Source organism: Sinohyriopsis cumingii, chromosome 5 (genome assembly GCF_028554795.1).
Source record: "Sinohyriopsis cumingii isolate HCF-2022 chromosome 5, ASM2855479v2, whole genome shotgun sequence".
Taxonomy (NCBI): Eukaryota; Metazoa; Mollusca; class Bivalvia; order Unionida; family Unionidae; genus Sinohyriopsis; species Sinohyriopsis cumingii.
Genome location: NC_142965.1, coordinates 54,067,276 through 54,084,046, shown reverse-complemented (window position 1 = coordinate 54,084,046; position 16,771 = coordinate 54,067,276). Strand labels below are relative to the sequence as shown.

At 36.5% G+C, this 16,771-nt stretch overlaps 1 protein-coding gene across 2 annotated transcripts in view; it reads left to right on the top strand.

Moving 5' to 3' along the window:
- The first annotated feature begins 639 nt into the window (after nt 1-639).
- Nucleotides 640-16,771, top strand: part of LOC149799192 (ADP-ribosyl cyclase/cyclic ADP-ribose hydrolase-like) — a 45,155-nt gene continuing 29,023 nt past the window's right edge. The window contains exons 1-2 of one of the 2 annotated variants that reach the window (XM_089958448.1): nt 640-695; nt 4,294-4,385. In XM_089958448.1, the coding sequence (XP_089814574.1) occupies nt 669-695; nt 4,294-4,385 (119 nt within the window). In that variant the 5' untranslated portion in view covers nt 640-668. Of the gene's footprint in view, nt 696-4,077; nt 4,386-6,240; nt 6,669-16,771 lie in introns of those variants that run through there. The other variant, XM_089958447.1, reaches the window with a different exon arrangement.

Below are 16,771 nucleotides of genomic sequence, written 5' to 3'. Positions count from 1 at the left end.
AAAGAATATAACAAGAAAATAGAAAGATACAATAATTTGCAAATAAACATTATGAATTGTTCTCAAAATAGAGAATATGAAAAATGTATATTTTGTAAACTTGCGTGCCTCCTTGTCTTTAGTGTTGACAAAGTTATAGAAAAAAAAATGTATATCATATACGTATATGATGTAAATAGTTACGTTTAAAACATTGAAAATGGGAATGGGTAGATAGATGATAAGCGCAAGCTTTCACTAGTCAAACTTTAAACAAATTAAATGTTTCATATCGAAGTCTCGTATTAATTGTTTTCTTTTGTTCCTTGTCAATACTTATTGACACGAGATGTACACTACAATCATGACAAAGTTGCTGTTGCATATATACATGTTAGCCGTGTATTCTGGTCACTATCAGTACCTACAGGTATCAGATATACACCAAATATATACCATGCATAAGTAGCCGTTTGATATGCACAGCCTATCAGTACTTACATGTATGTGATATACACTAAATTCATACCATAGACGCCTAACTTGCTCGATAAATGTTTGATTTATCGTTATCAGTACCTTTCGGTATGCGATAAATCAAGTAAAACTGCACCAGGTGTACCTTTATATTGTTCGGGTGTACCTCTATGAAAATCTAGTAATTGAGAAGTTGCCTGTTACACAATGGTATGTTCGTGTTTTTATACAGCAGTAAGGTAGGTGGCTACATGTCCATAGTCAAGGGAGTTAAGCTGTAGGGCAGTTGTCACCGTGATCGCATGAACATAGTAAGGGTTAGTTATACTTGTTCAATACTTTTTGGTCCCTCTTAGTACTTTAAGATATTAGTTATGCACTTCATTCATACATTACATACCTAGATTGCATCATACATTCATATTCATTGCTTGATTTGGTCCCTATCAGTAATTACAGGTAAGCGATATGCACTAACTTCATACCATATCAAACAATATGGTATCATGTCGTATATCTGTAAGAAACTGTCCAACGAAAGCAGTATAGGATATAGAAAGCTACATATATCAATAGTTTAATGTCACAAATTGTTCGAGTCCGAACGGGAACCTTTAAAGACCGTGAACTTTGATGTGCTTGGGTACCAGGCGTCTAAACTACTTTCATCTCTAATAGGTGAAGTGAACTAAATCAGAGACGTATTTTCAAGAATCTGTTCGTATGCGACCATGCTATTCTGATTTGATGTCTTTAGGCCATTGCACCTCTGGCATTGTCCCAATACCCAGTCCAGTTATGATTCTAGGCCATTGCACCTCTGTCATTAACCCAATACCCAGTCCAGTCATGATTCTAGGCCATTGCACGTCTGGCATTAACCCAATACCCAGTCCAGTGTTGATTCTACGCCATTGCACCTCTGGCATTAACCCTATACCCAGTCCAGTTATGATTCTAGGCCTTTGCACCTCTAGCACTAACCCAATACCCAGTCCAGTTATGTTTCTAGGCCATTGCACCTCTGGCATTAACCCAATACCCAGTCCAGTTATGATTCTAGGCCATTGCACCTCTGGCATTAACGCAATACCCAGTCCAGTTATGATTCTAGGCCATTGCACCTCTGTCATTAACCCAATACCCAGTCCAGTCATGAGTCTAGGCCATTGCACGTCTGGCATTAACCCAATACCCAGTCCAGTTATGATTCTACGCCATTGCACCTCTGGCATTAACCCTATACCCAGTCCAGTTATGATTATAGGCCATTGCACCTCTGGCACTAACCCAATACCCAGTCCAGTTATGTTTTTAGGCCATTGCACGTCTGGCATTAACCCAATACCCAGTCCAGTTATGATTCTAGGCCATTGTACCTCTGGCATTAACCCAATACCCAGTCCAGTTATGATTCTAGGCCATTGTACCTCCGGCATTAACCCAGTTCCCAGTTCAGTTATGTTTCTATGCCATTGCACCTCTGGAACTAACCCAATACCATGTCATTGAATCGAAGATACCAGGCCATTGTACTTCTGGCAATAACCCAATACCATGTCCAGTGATGATTCTAGGCCACTGCACCTCTGACACTTACCATATACAAAGTCCATTGATGATTCTAGACCATTCATGTACTAACCCAATACCGCGTCCAGTGATGATTCTAGGCCATTGCACCTTTGGCACTAGCCCAATACCATGACCAGTGATGATTCTAGGCCATTGCACCTCTGGCACGTACCATATACTAAGTCCATTGATGATTCTACACCATTGTGCTTCAGGTACTAACCAAATACCATGTTCAGTGATGAGTGTAGGCTATTGCACCTCTGACACTGACCCAATACCAAGTCTAGTGACTAATACAGAGCGTGTTACAAAGGAGCCGTCAATAAACGTCAAGATGGCAGATAAAGCCTTCCTTAAAAATCTCTCACATAAGCGCTTGTAAACAACAACACATCGTCAAACACAAGAGGAGTACTTTACCGACAAAATAATAGATGGATCAGTGGATGGAATTCAAGTACATTGGAAAAGATTAAGTAAAAGGTAGGCCTTCACTACAGTAAAACGGATGCGAACATTGTAAATTATGTACAATTAAATTCACACGGGTGACTGTGGACCATAGAATATATCCTGGATTGTATTTTATTGTGCTCTATGTGAAGGCCTTACCATACATGTATGTGAAAGCATCAGATTCTTGTATTTATTTGGGTCCTACGTGATGGTAAACATAAGTCTATTTCACCTAGATGCTCTATAATTGTGTCCATCTCTCTAATTTGTGTGTAATGGGATCACGTGATATATGCACGTGTGCTTGTTTCTGTGTGTGCATGCATGTATTTTCTTTTCTTTTTCTGTGCATGATCAGTGTTGTCCCTAGATTATACTGATGACCAGAAACTATAAATTGTAAGGGTGATCATCAGATGGTGTTCCCCGACTCAGCTGTCAACCTATTACGGAGATTTAAATAAAGTAAAAGAGTCTTTCGAAATGTAAACGTATGAATTTGTTTTCTCTGCACTGTTATTCTGTGATAATTCTCAAGGTCTAAAATTATGTTATAGCCAGACTCGAAACCAACAATTTAAGTAATCTTAAGTGACAAATTCAAGAGACACTTACAGTTTTGTAAATTAAATATAATCTGAAACATCCTATGACAAGTCCAAATGTACAGAATATTCCGAATAAATTAAAGTAGTATTGAATTTCCTGATATACCATACTGCTGCAATTCAGAATGTCTTTGAATGGCTCGCTAAAAGTCAAAAGTAATGTATTAATTCAAAGTCCAGCAGCACTTTCGAAATTCCTACGAATGGTTTAAATAAATATTTCCTCTCACATTACAATATAACTGTAAATTCCGAGTACTGGATTCAGAAAGATTGATGAGAAACAAGAACGAATGTTTTGTTCACCAAATCCTTATTTATCCTCAACTTTTATTTGACCTACAACCTAATAGAACATGACTCGTTCTAATGGAAAAATACTGGGCCTAAAATGTTCTGAACTCAACTGTCATGTAAACATCTTCTTTACAACGCATTAAAGTACAAAAATTAAGCTATGAAAACATGCTGTTTACATTATGTATACCTTACAATCATGGACAAAAGTTAAACTCACATTTAAATATACATAGCAGTATATCGTGTTTCATTTTTAAATGCTACAGATGTAGCTTTATATCAAGTCCATTTAAGGTAGCAGTAAGATCCAAGCAGTTTTGCGTGTTTCAGTTGTAAGGTACATACGTGTTCTTGTACACATCTATGAACATCTAGTGGATGAGGAAGTAGCCTCTTACGTAATTGTATTTTCGTATTTATATACAGCAGTAAGGTAGGTGACTACATGTACATAATTGTGGGTCTTACAGTTGTAGGGCAGTTGTCACTGTGACTGCATGCACACATTTAGCGTTAGTTATACATGTTATATAAACAATAACAGAATGATAGAGCAATACTTTTAATTGAGAATCGAACTGATTTATTTTATTCGTTGTGCATAGATGGGAGTTACGCCCAAAAGGTCAAAGAAATGCACCTTGTGACCTCCTGCTCTCTTCATGTACCTACTGTATTATGCAATATATGTTTTATCAGCCTTATTCAATACAGAGCTGGTAGAAAGAATCTTTATATCAACAGAACTACTCGCTCTGTTTGAAAAAGGGTACCTTGAATACTTTGGATTACTGTCGTTTCTTGTCTTGTCGTCATGCACAACCCTTTAATTTGCATACGTTTCCAAACTGTTTGATTTTGCGGTTATTAATATCATTAATTCTTCCTAAACAAGCCACGGGAAGAAAGGACGCCAACAGGACCAACATCCATCCAGCCTTTGGAAGAGACGGGAAGCCCACGGATTCCTCCTCCTCCGTTGCCCAGGTTTGAACACCTCATCTTCTTTTGTATATCCTTCTGTGTGACTCAGTCTGCCTCTTGGTTGTCATTTTGTTAAGGTATGTTAAATTTATGCTTATTTTGTTCTTCTACTTTTACGGGCGTTTCCTATCCTAAGGTCGAAAAATACAGTAGTTACTTTACCGGATCAAATACTCCTGAGGTGTGAATTTTCGTATTAGGTCGTTTTCTTTCTTTTTGTACATTTGTTGTTTACCGAAAAGATATCAATGAAGTTGGCTCATGTTAGCAGTACAATTTTTCTGATCTTAAGTTGGTTTTCGCGTCCCCGTTAGCTGGTGTCACTAGCACCATGCCAATCTGGTTTGTCTTTCCAGGGCCACCACTTTGTCTTTCCAGAGCCACCGGTTTGTCTTTCCAGGGCCACCAGTTTTCTTTTGAAGAGTTGAAAAGGGCTTTCTTTGGTCAGAATGAAAGCTCTATTTGATAATAGTGTTGTAATATGCTAAATATATTTTGGGTGGGAGTGGTATTTGGTTGTTTGGACTCATGTTTTAGTAGTTGATGCTATACTGTGTAGGATATTGATTTGCATGCTTTTGTGGGTTCTATATTTTGTGTGCTATACTGTAAATTCTAGTTGTGAAAATTGTTCTTGATTTTGTATTTGGGTGTTGATTTTAGGTTTGGGGCGTGGCAATTTCTTTCCTGTTTTAGGGTGGATTATCAGGCTCTTCTTCGTTGATGTTGTCTTTCTAGACGTATATTTGTCTTCTTTATTTGTTATCTCCTATATTCTTCTTATATAGTGGTTTTCTCTATCTTTTTCCTTCACCGTGTCTTCGTTATTTTCTGCCTCGTTGGTCTCTTGTCTTCTGTTTCTTATTTTCCTCATTTTCTTTATTTCTGCTCCAGTGGTCTAAGGGTTATAGCGTCCATCTCAGATGCGGGAGTTCGTGGGTTCGAAACCGGACCGAGTCATACCAAAGACTTATAAACATGGTACTAACAACTGCCTCGCTAGGCGCTCAGCATTAAGAGGTTAGTGTTAGGACTGGTCGGCCTGTTATCAGGATAATGTGATTGGGTGGGACATCATGTTACATGTCAGCGGCATGATGCCCCAATGCTATACATCACTATAAACTGCCACACTGCAGATATCGTAGCGGTATAACTGAAAAGTTTCTAAAGCTACGTTAAATATCCAAATCACACACACACACACACACACACACACACACACACATTCAGTCAAGACGGGCTGGAGTAATAGTGTTGAAGTTCATTTTATTGTCTTTATGCTGTTCGGGGTTTTTTTTTGTGCGATTGTGTATAATCTTTCCACCTGCTCGTGTGGCCCTCTGTCTATATCATTGACATAGCAAGACCTGTGGGGTGGGGGTATCGCGTCTTCGGACTAGTTTTTTGCCATGGCGGGCCTCGTATTACCAGATATCTCTCCTTCGGGGCCCGTGTTTTATTGTTTTCTTCCCTCATTTTGAATTTGTCCTCTTTTTCCTACTCAAATTATAAAATATATTACGTTATTGCGTGTCCTCCCTGGGTATTTTTTTGTTTGTTTTTACATCCAGTAACTCTGATCGTGTGCTTCGTTCTCCGATGTTATTCTGTTGTGTGTTATTCTGCCCTTTCCTAGCCGTTATAGGGACTAATTCATAGCACATCATCGAATGTTTCCTGAACCTTGCAGTGGGGGCAAATTGTACTTGCTGTCCCTTTCTGTATTACATGAACAACAGCGAATCCCGCAATTACGTCTAAACATGTTCTAATTCTATTTGTTATAGTCTCCTCGTCTGGGCTCTTCACGATCAGGTATTTTATTTCATAGTAACGTTATTTCGCTTTTTGTTAGGTGTCTACCTGTGCACGGTGTACCCCATAATTGTTGCCATTCTGGGGTAATTTTCTTCCGGATATAGAGGAAACAAAGGAAACAAAAATGAATAGATTGCCCATTTATGCAAGACCGGCCTGCTCAGAGGTTAAGTATGCTGCACTTCCTTTGTGACTGGACGTCGAGTCTTTACACATGTATACACCTAAAAATACATATGTTCTGTTTGTGAATTGACTTCATATAAACTACTCATAGGTCCCATAAACTCTGCACAACAATATGTGGCTCACGAAGTATTTTCAGCTCTTTCTGATCACCAGTGTGATCGCTGCTGAGCCGTGTATCACAGGAAGCAACGCCAGTGCTGAACTCAGATCTCGAGTCATCGGAAGATGTCTCGAATTCCAGGCAAATACAGTGCTCAATATTTCATGTGAAGTACGGTAAGGATTTATTTTTTTACTATTAACTATTGTATATACAGGAAGGTTTCGAGTTAAGCCAGGTCGGTGTTTGTGGTCGTGGTGGTATAAGCAGTAGTATTTGTAGATACATGTTACTTCTAGTAGAGAATGATGTTCATTGTGTAAATACACATGTAGGAAGTGGAGAAGCATGACTAAAATATTATGTTAGTCATATTTATAATAAGTGGTAATTGTAGTAGTACTATTATTATTATTTTTAGTAGTAGTAGTATTAATTGTTGTTGCTAATAGTAGCAACAGCAGACACATAGGTTGTTCTAATAGTAGTATTGATAGTTGTTGTAGTTATTTGTCAGTAGTGTAGTAGTTGCAGTAGCGGCTTTTGTTCTTTTAGTTGTTGGAGGAGGATGAACATGAAAGGGAGGCCCGGGGTAGGTGAAGGAGCACGGGTTGTTTTCGCAGTTAGTGGTAGGACTCGTCGGCCTGTAATCAGGAAAATGTAATTGGGTGTATATATTGTTGCGACTCTATCGTCTTAAAGTAATAGAAAAAACAAAAAACAAAACCAACAGGTTTAGTAAAATTAAATAAATAGTTTAATTAACTAAGTGTGTGTCTGTGTGTGTGTGTGTGTGTGTGTGTGTTGGATTTTTAAGTTAGCTTTAACAATTCTGCAGTTATATCGCTACGATGTCTGCAGTGTGGTAGTTTATAGTGATGCCTAGTACTGGGGCATCATGCCGCAAACATGTAGCATGATGTCCCACACAGTCACATTATCCTGACACCAGGAAAACCAGTCCTAACACTAACCTCTTAATGCTGAGCGCCTAGCGAAGCAGCTGTTTGTACCATTTGTATAAGTCTTTGGAATGACTCGGCCAGGGCTCGAACCCGTGACCTCTCGCATCCTAGGCGGACGCTCTAACCACTAGGGCATTGGAATGGTCCAGAAGGAATTGAAAACCCTAATGCTATTTGGAAAACTTCCTTCTTTTATAGCTTGAGTTGTATGTATGTATGTATATAAGAGAGAGAGAGAGAGAGAGAGAGAGAGAGAGAATCAAACATCTGCATTCATTTGGCTTGATTTTCAATGTTTTCTCTATTTCAAGGACTTCGTGAAAACAGTTATTTTCTACTGAAAGATTCAATAACGCGAAAGTACAATAATCTTTCTCTACTCACCTAAAGTCCACATCTCTCGAAATTAACACTTGAAACCCGTATGTTTTGTTGTTTCTTGATACATATTTGCATGAGTTATTAGTTAGCTTTTTCAAACCGAATATTGGTACTTCACGCCATGCAATACAAAACACGACCGTGCAAATCGTATATATATATATATATATATATATATATATATATATATATATATATATATATATATATATATATATATATATATATATGGATCACAACTACATTTAGAACCTGCATCAGACAATGTATTGTCTACATGTTTATGTATAACAGGCTGAAGCAGAATGTCTCTTACCCACTATTTTTCTCACATGTTTAAAACGGTTGATACATAAAGACTAGACGACAAATGGAACTTCTAAAGCAATAAAAGGCCATTATGCCCATCATAGATTTGTGAATATTTTGATATATGGTTTACACAGAGAAACATCAGTGTAAACTCAAACCTTGAGCTAAAAAGAACGTACATAACTTAACATAAACAATCTGGTGCTATCTTTCATGTCACTATACAAGTTTTCAGCCTCAAAGAGAATACGTAAAGAATCAGCATCAGTCATTATTAACTTTATTCTATCAAGGTGTTTGTTTTGTAGTCTGATGTATTTGTATTTGTACATCAGCTCCATGCTTACTCTTACTATGTAAATTGACCGTAAATCGATAATTTTATTTTTCGTTTTTCAAACTGACTAGTACTACATCATTTAAAATGATTGTCCTCCAAGAAAATGATGGATCGCTCTGGCATTTTAACAATTTATTTTCATAAGTACCTATTTTTAATAATGTTTTTCACCTTATAGTTTTCATCTGCTTACCAAAATATAGACTGCTGTTTATCAGTTTGACGAAGTCTTTGTTGAAATTTGTTGCTTTTGTATCATACTTTGTATTCTAATCTATTTTAAAGCTACGTTTTTTTTCCAAACAACACAACTGTACGTATTTTTTTCAGTTTTCTAACTAACTGCATGTGACAATATAAATTTCCGTCATAGTACTGTTCATGAATATAATAGATTCAGCACCGATATGTTTTTACCCTTGTAATCATCAATCAGTATCTTTCGTATCTTGTCAGTTTTCTAACTGTATCTGAAAATGTGTATTTTGTGTAGTGAATCTCCTATTTCTCTGCTAGTTTTCATTATCTATATAATAGATTCAGTTCCAGTACATTTTTACCCCAGTAATCACCAATCAACGTCTTTTATAACAGTGTTATACACGTATCGTGATGTCGGATCACTATAATAATCACCTTTTCGTATCGGTCTGTCATCATAGTTCTGCAACCTTTGCGACATAATTAGATGCCGTTCTGTATGTGAATTGACCGAGTTATTGCCCTTTATATATCAAAGTTACGTCTTCATTAAAAATAAACAAATGTTCCTTCAAAACCCGCAGAGCATGGTCTCATGCAGTCTGGTAAGTAGATTGATTCATAGTTCCAGGTGTGATTTTGTGGGTTTTCTATCATCGATTCCATTTTGGACAGAGTTACAGAACTCCAGAATTAACTTCATATCTTCACATGGGATGTAGTTGTCTGCAACCGTCATAGCCCATAAACCAGTCGACATATTCTTACTCTCTTTGACATGAATTCTGTCTTCCTAGACTTCCAAGTACCTTTTACGTATTTAATATCGTTTAAAAAGTTAGGCTTCCACTAATCTCTCTACCTCACGTCATTGTTTTTCTAGAAAGGACCTCTCCAAGTTTGTTGTATTTCAATCAAACTTAGATTATGGATTCAGGTTGATGGGACTTGGTGTATGTTTGATGCAAATTGGATTCCCATCGTTCCCAAACATAATTTACATGAAATATGACCCCTGACATTTCATCCGCCAAACATTATTAAAAATGCAACATTTCAACCAAAGTGATCGACGAGTCTTTCAATGTGTTTCATTTCCAGAATAAGGATTCAACTGGGTTGGAATTTCCAAATCCAATTCCAAAAATGCGTTATAGTCACATAGTATTTCGAAAGCATTTTCATCCGCCCATCGAATTTGTTCATCACTTGCTCATCAAACTTGCATTGTTAAAATGGGTTCATTAGCTTTTGACTCGCGCGTGAAAGATGCTTGCATCTAGATACTAAGTGTCCTTGACCTTGATCTTGACCTGACCCTGACCCTGTATACTCATCATCATTATTTTTGTGACCATCTTTATCCAAATAAAATTCATGATTTTGTTTAGAAAGTCTGTGTCGATTGTAGTACCGAGCTTATTATCGATTTTATGGCACTTTGAATCACGAAGAACAGATTACCTCATATAGTTCAGCCTGCGTCGAGTTCTAATCCGTAAGAACAGATTACCTCATATATTTCAACCTACATCGACTGCTAATCCATAAGCACAGACTACCTGATATATTTCAACCTCCATCGGGTGCTCATCCGTAAGCACAGATTACCTGCTATATTTCAACCTGCATCGAGTGCTCGTCCGTAAGCACTAATTGCCTCATATATTCAACTTGCATCGAGAGCTAATCTTTAAGCACAGACTGCCTGATATATTTCAACCTGCATCGAGTGCTCATCCGTAAGCACGGATTACCTGATATGTTTCAATCTGCACTGAGTGCTAATCTGTGAGCACAGATTACATTATATCTTTCAACCTGCATCGAGTGTTAATCCTTAAGCAAAGATTACCTGATATAGTTCAACCTGCATCGAGTGCTAATCCCTTAGCACATATTAACTGATTTATTTCAACCTGCATTGAGTGCTATTCCTTAAGCATAGATTACCTGATATATTTCAGCCTGCATCGAGTGCTAATCCGTTAGCACAGATTACCTGATATATTTCAACCTGCATCGAGTGTTAATCCCTTAGCACAGAATAACAGATTTATTTCAACCTGCATTGAGTGCTATTCCTTAAGCACAGATTACCTGATATATTTCAACCTGCATCGAGTGCTAATCTGTTAGCACAGATTACCTGGTTTATTTCAACCTGTATCGAGTGCTAATCCGTTAGCACAGATTACCTGATATATTTCAACCTGCATCTAGTGCTAATCCGTTAGCACAGATTACCTGATATATTTCAACCTGTATCGAGTGCCAGTCCGTAAGTACTATAGCAGTACTCGGGATTTAGTTTCTAATTTTCATGCAGCCATGTCCAAATTCCTCTAAATATACCATAGCATCAATTATATTTCTTGAGGTAATATTTAGGTAGATACCAAATGTTTCAATGGAAAACCGTTCTTCAATACCTTTAACGTATTGGCAATTTTCATTTGATACCCCTACATCGCTAAAGTTTTAAGTTAAGAGTAATACATTTTCTTGTGTGTAGGTCGTTTGTTAAATGTCTCAAACTTAACCATATATTCGAATGGATAAATGTCCTTCCTTGAATATTTAATTTGGATTGAATTTCTTTAAAATATTTAATTGTCTTTGAAAATTTAGAGTTTTATCTAGCAGTATTGGAGATTGTTTCACGGATCTACATTTGTCTATAAATCAGACAGTGCTTTAAACTGTTTCATATTTCCTTCTTTAGAACCTATCAACCATAAAACACTTGCTGAATGAAATATATTTCTTGTTGTTCTACGGAATAAATTTTGCAGCTTCAGTTTGGTCATTTTATTGCATATTTTGATGAACAGTTGGTATATAAATAAACCATTGGCATGTATTTGTGATATGCAAATTTCAGTTTGCAGTCGTTGTCTGCTGGATCTTTACACATGTATAGTAAATGGTCACTTTTTTTGCTTCTATTTTTCTCACACATTGTAACAAACATTAGTTGAGTATCACACATCGTAGCAAACATAAATTGAGTTTCACACATTGTAACAAACATTAGTTGAGTTTACATTTCGTTTCAAATATGTAACATATTCGTGAAGTTAACGTGTCTATCATCTTTCTCTGTTAACACAAAATGTTTTTCAGGGTGGTTGTTTTTTTTTTTTTTTTTTTTTTTTTTTTTGTACACCAGCGTTGGAATTGTAATAAACGCATCTTAAATACCTGAATAAACTATTGGCATGTCTTCCTACCATACTGACTTAATCCATAAAACAAACTATGGATTGTGTTTTGATTGTTCATGATTGTACCAGACAGTTAGTGGTGTGGCTAACACAAACGTCTGGAACACAGCATATGGCACGATACGAGACTGAGCTATGAATTTTGCTTATGCCCTGATACGCGTCGCCATCAGTGCATATAACACCGACTCAGGAGCATCTTTTTTAAGTGAATTGTGTTTAGTCGTGATGGAATATGGACTAATCTGTGCAGGCAAGGCGATGGATGACGATTACCCGCGCACCTGGGTTCGAATCTCCGTAGAGTACGCATTAAAAATTCTCTAACCTGTTTGATAGTATTATTTGTAAATAGATAGATGTATTTATAAATTTTAAAAAAGTCATCTTGGCAGGGGCAAAATGGCTGGAAAATTCAACTTGCCTTTGTAAACTTTGAGCTTGCCCCACTTATGATATCCCGACATGCGTACAACGATAACATCAAATATGATACATTTTAAGGGATTCGCGTTATATGTATTGAAACGTTTGTTTCCGTTGAATCCCTGTGGTTGCCTCAAAACCATATGCCGATAATTGTAGTTAACCAAAAATATATGTAAATATATGCATAGATGTAAATGTAGATTTGAAAGAGTTAGAATGCAGATATAGTTAGGAGAGAAAAAGAAGACAGGTGCATATATATTGATTAGAAATCGCTAGATTTGAGAGAGAGAGAGAGAGAATTGAAGAAAAGAATTAAAGAAACTATTGATTTGATTGTGCTCATATGTCAAGGTTTTAATGGCAATTATGTATTTATATTCAACACTATGGGATTTGTAAACACATATTTTCTTAACAATTATGATGTAATTCTCTTCAACATGGCTCTAAATATATGAGAATCTTACTACAGAAAATCCTGTAATTATCACGTCAACAACGTAGTATAAACGCCACTTGTGGGTACTACGTATTCCTAAAATTAATTGTAAATTGAACAAAATACCTGGTTGTTAATCGTTGGAGACTAGTGTCTTTTATTTTTTTTAAAAAGAAAAACACTTGTCAAAGAACTCTCACGAACTGAAATTTTAGCAAATACCGCCTATTATTCATACAATCGGCGACATGCATCAAAGCAAGCATTGAGTAAACATTGTTTAGAATTGGCAGTTTGACAAACCTAATTAGGGATGATAAAGTCTGCGAATCCATGATTATTTAATAATATCATTACAATGAAACTGATAAGTTAAACTATAAATATTTATTCCTTATTTGTCAAAATTTGTTTTAAGAAGTAAATGCTCACATTATCACGTAAAGGGCAAGAAAATGTGAGACTAGCCTTGACATTGAAGACATGATGGAAATGCCATATATGAAAGAAACCATAAACAGGTATGCAGGGGAAGAATGCATATCTATCAACGCTAAATTAAGGTACTGACATATGTATTGTGGCAAGATCGCAGGGTGTAAAACAATTTGAGCATAACGTATTTCGAACTAAACACGATCCCTTGTCGGTAAATTAGCACAAACCAAACATAACCAGAAAATCAATGGTAAATACAATTTATGTTTTATCTTGTGTCCCTCTCTTAATATATTGCACTAGCCCATGGACAAGTGCTTTGCAAATCTGAGCTTGCCCTAACCGAATTTGAGTCGGGCAAAAGGATTTGTAAACCCTTACACACACACACACACACACACACACACATATATAGTATGTGCTGTAGGTCTATATGTGACGAAAACAAGTTTGAAGACGATATTTAACACTGCATGCAGTTTTAAATATTCAATTTTAACATACATTTCGTACTTTCTTTTAATTCCTCTCCACATTTGGTATCTAAAATATCAAAAAAAAAAAAAAGTTCAACGACGGGCTCGATTCCGCGTAAATTCAATGGCTCAAAGCCGCTGTAAAATATATGCCAATAACAAGATTTACGAAATGAATCTTTAAGTATTTTCATGATAACGCTTCTTCGGTTGCTATTCATATCACCCAATTCGTTCTAGTCGCAACACATATTAAACAGAGTTGTAATTCTTGTTTTCGGTAGTATTAGCATGTGTGTATCAGGTATATAATTCTTAACACACACACACACACACACACACAAAGATATATATATATATATATATATATATATATATATATATATATATATATATATATATATATATATATATATATATATATATATACAGCGAGAGAGAGAGAGAGATTTATTTGAGCAAACTCTCACTTGCTCTTAGTGGCATGTCATTCTCTTCCAACAACTATCTCAGGATAGTTGGGTGCAAATAACATCCTTGAGGAACAGGATTATTTGTTTTTTCTTACCAAGTATTGGGAGGTCTTTAGACACATGTTCATTAAGTCAAATCAGCGATGATGCCGTTGAATAACTTTAATTACGATCTTGGGCGCTTTGAAAGTAATTCAACGTGTAGGTATAACAAACCATTTTCCGATGATACGGTTTTTTCAGTTTCACATCCGTGTAATATGAGTAATATCAGCTCATATCATTGACATCGAATTGGTGATATATTGCCTTGACTCTAGTCAATCAATGCAAGTACATCGATAAAATATAAATGAATTTACAATCATGTATACCCAGCTTTTACAGAAAAGGAATTCACCTCTTTGCAAGAACCTACCCGTAACCCTGTAATCTCGAGCCGTGACCAAAGATCTCATTCTAATACTATAAAATTGTCTCATAGCATTCGACAAGACTTGTCACAAAGGACACAAACATGTGCTTTACATGAACACGGTCTCTGAAATCAATCAGATTCGAAGTAAAACATGTAGTAAAGAGAACCATTAAATCACAAGGCAAAAGTTTATTGTGTTTATACTAGCAACGCAAAAATTTCATTGACGGCAATAATGATTGGTTGGTGCGAGTGAAAGAAAAGTTCAAAAAATGTCAAAATGATAGATTGCAGACAAAACTTTACAAACAAAAACTCTTCAAAATAAATACTCGAAGTACAAAAAGACATCAAAAACGTTAAAGTCTATATAAAATAAAATATAAAGGTAAAATATGTAACACATGTCTCTCAATGCTAGAAGTAGACACGCTCGACACGAATGCATTTCATTAGCAGTGGACACTGGCTGGGTGTGTAAACTTTCCCAGGTTCATCCATCAGGAATATACGTGAGCCAGGATGTACTAGTATTCAGTGGAGAAATTGGAGTAGTAGTAGTAGCAGACGTAGTATAAGTAGCAGTAGTGGTAGTAGCAGACGTAGTGTAAGTAGCAGTAGTAGTAGTAGCAGACGTAGTGTAAGTAGCAGTAGTAGTAGTAGTAGCAGACGTAGTGCAAGTAGCAGTAGTAGTAGTAGCAGACGTAGTATAAGTAGCAGTAGTGGTAGTAGTAGCAGACGTAGTGTAAGTAGCAGTAGTGGTAGTAGCAGACGTAGTGTAAGTAGCAGTAGTGGTAGTAGCAGACGTAGTGTAAGTAGCAGTAGTGGTAGTAGCAGACGTAGTGTAAGTAGCAGTAGTGGTAGTAGTAGCAGACGTAGTGTAAGTAGCAGTAGTAGTAGCAGACGTAGTATAAGTAGCAGTAGTGGTAGTAGCAGACGTAGTGTAAGTAGCAGTAGTGGTAGTAGCAGACGTAGTGCAAGTAGCAGTAGTGGTAGTAGTAGCAGACGTAGTGTAAGTAGCAGTAGTAGTAGCAGACGTAGTATAAGTAGCAGTAGTGGTAGTAGCAGACGTAGTGTAAGTAGCAGTAGTGGTAGTAGCAGACGTAGTGTAAGTAGCAGTAGTGGTAGTAGCAGACGTAGTGTAAGTAGCAGTAGTAGTAGTAGCAGACGTAGTATAAGTAGCAGTAGTGTTAGTAGCAGACGTAGTGTAAGTAGCAGTAGTAGTAGTAGTAGCAGACGTAGTGCAAGTAGCAGTAGTGGTAGTAGCAGACGTAGTGTAAGTAGCAGTAGTAGTAGTAGCAGACGTAGTGTAAGTAGCAGTAGTGGTAGTAGCAGACGTAGTGTAAGTAGCAGTAGTAGTAGTAGCAGACGTAGTGTAAGTAGCAGTAGTGGTAGTAGTAGCAGACGTAGTGTAAGTAGCAGCAGTGTTAGTAGCAGACGTAGTGTAAGTAGCAGTAGTGGTAGTAGCAGAAGCAGTTGTAGCAGCAGACGATACAGTAATTGTTTTCATGTTCTTTGTAAATAATGCTGATGTTGCTTACAAATTGTTGTTATTGTAAAAATGAAAGTTACTTTTTCAAAAGAACACCTGGCTTGTACATAAATTTGTCTCCTGAGAGTACTTTTTAAAAGCTAATCAAATTTTTAAATAAAAGCTCTGATAAAGTAAACACATACATATGAACTTGCATATAAAGATGGTTTATGTCAACATAGAAAATATCTTAATGAATTAAGCTTGAAATGATAAACCGTTTTGCCACAGTTCAACCATACTCATTCATATGAAACTGTAGAAATAAATATTAGGTCTACGTTCAATAATAGCTTCTCTAACCATAAAACTACTATATTTTTTTCTTTGCGTTATTATAGTCAAGAAATATGAATTTTTAAGTCTTTGTTCCATACATGTAAATGGTAAGAATATTGCTAAGAATTAATGTATTATTCAATCAAATTATATTGGTAATAATGCGACATGCAATATTCAATAAAATGCCAGACACTGGTAATAATGCGACGTGCAATATTCAATATAATGCCAGACACTGGTAATAATGCGACGTGCAATATTCAATATATTGCCAAATATTGGTAATAATGCGACGTGCAATATTCAACAAAATACCAGACACTGGTAATAATGCGACGTGCAATATTCAGTGAAATGTCAG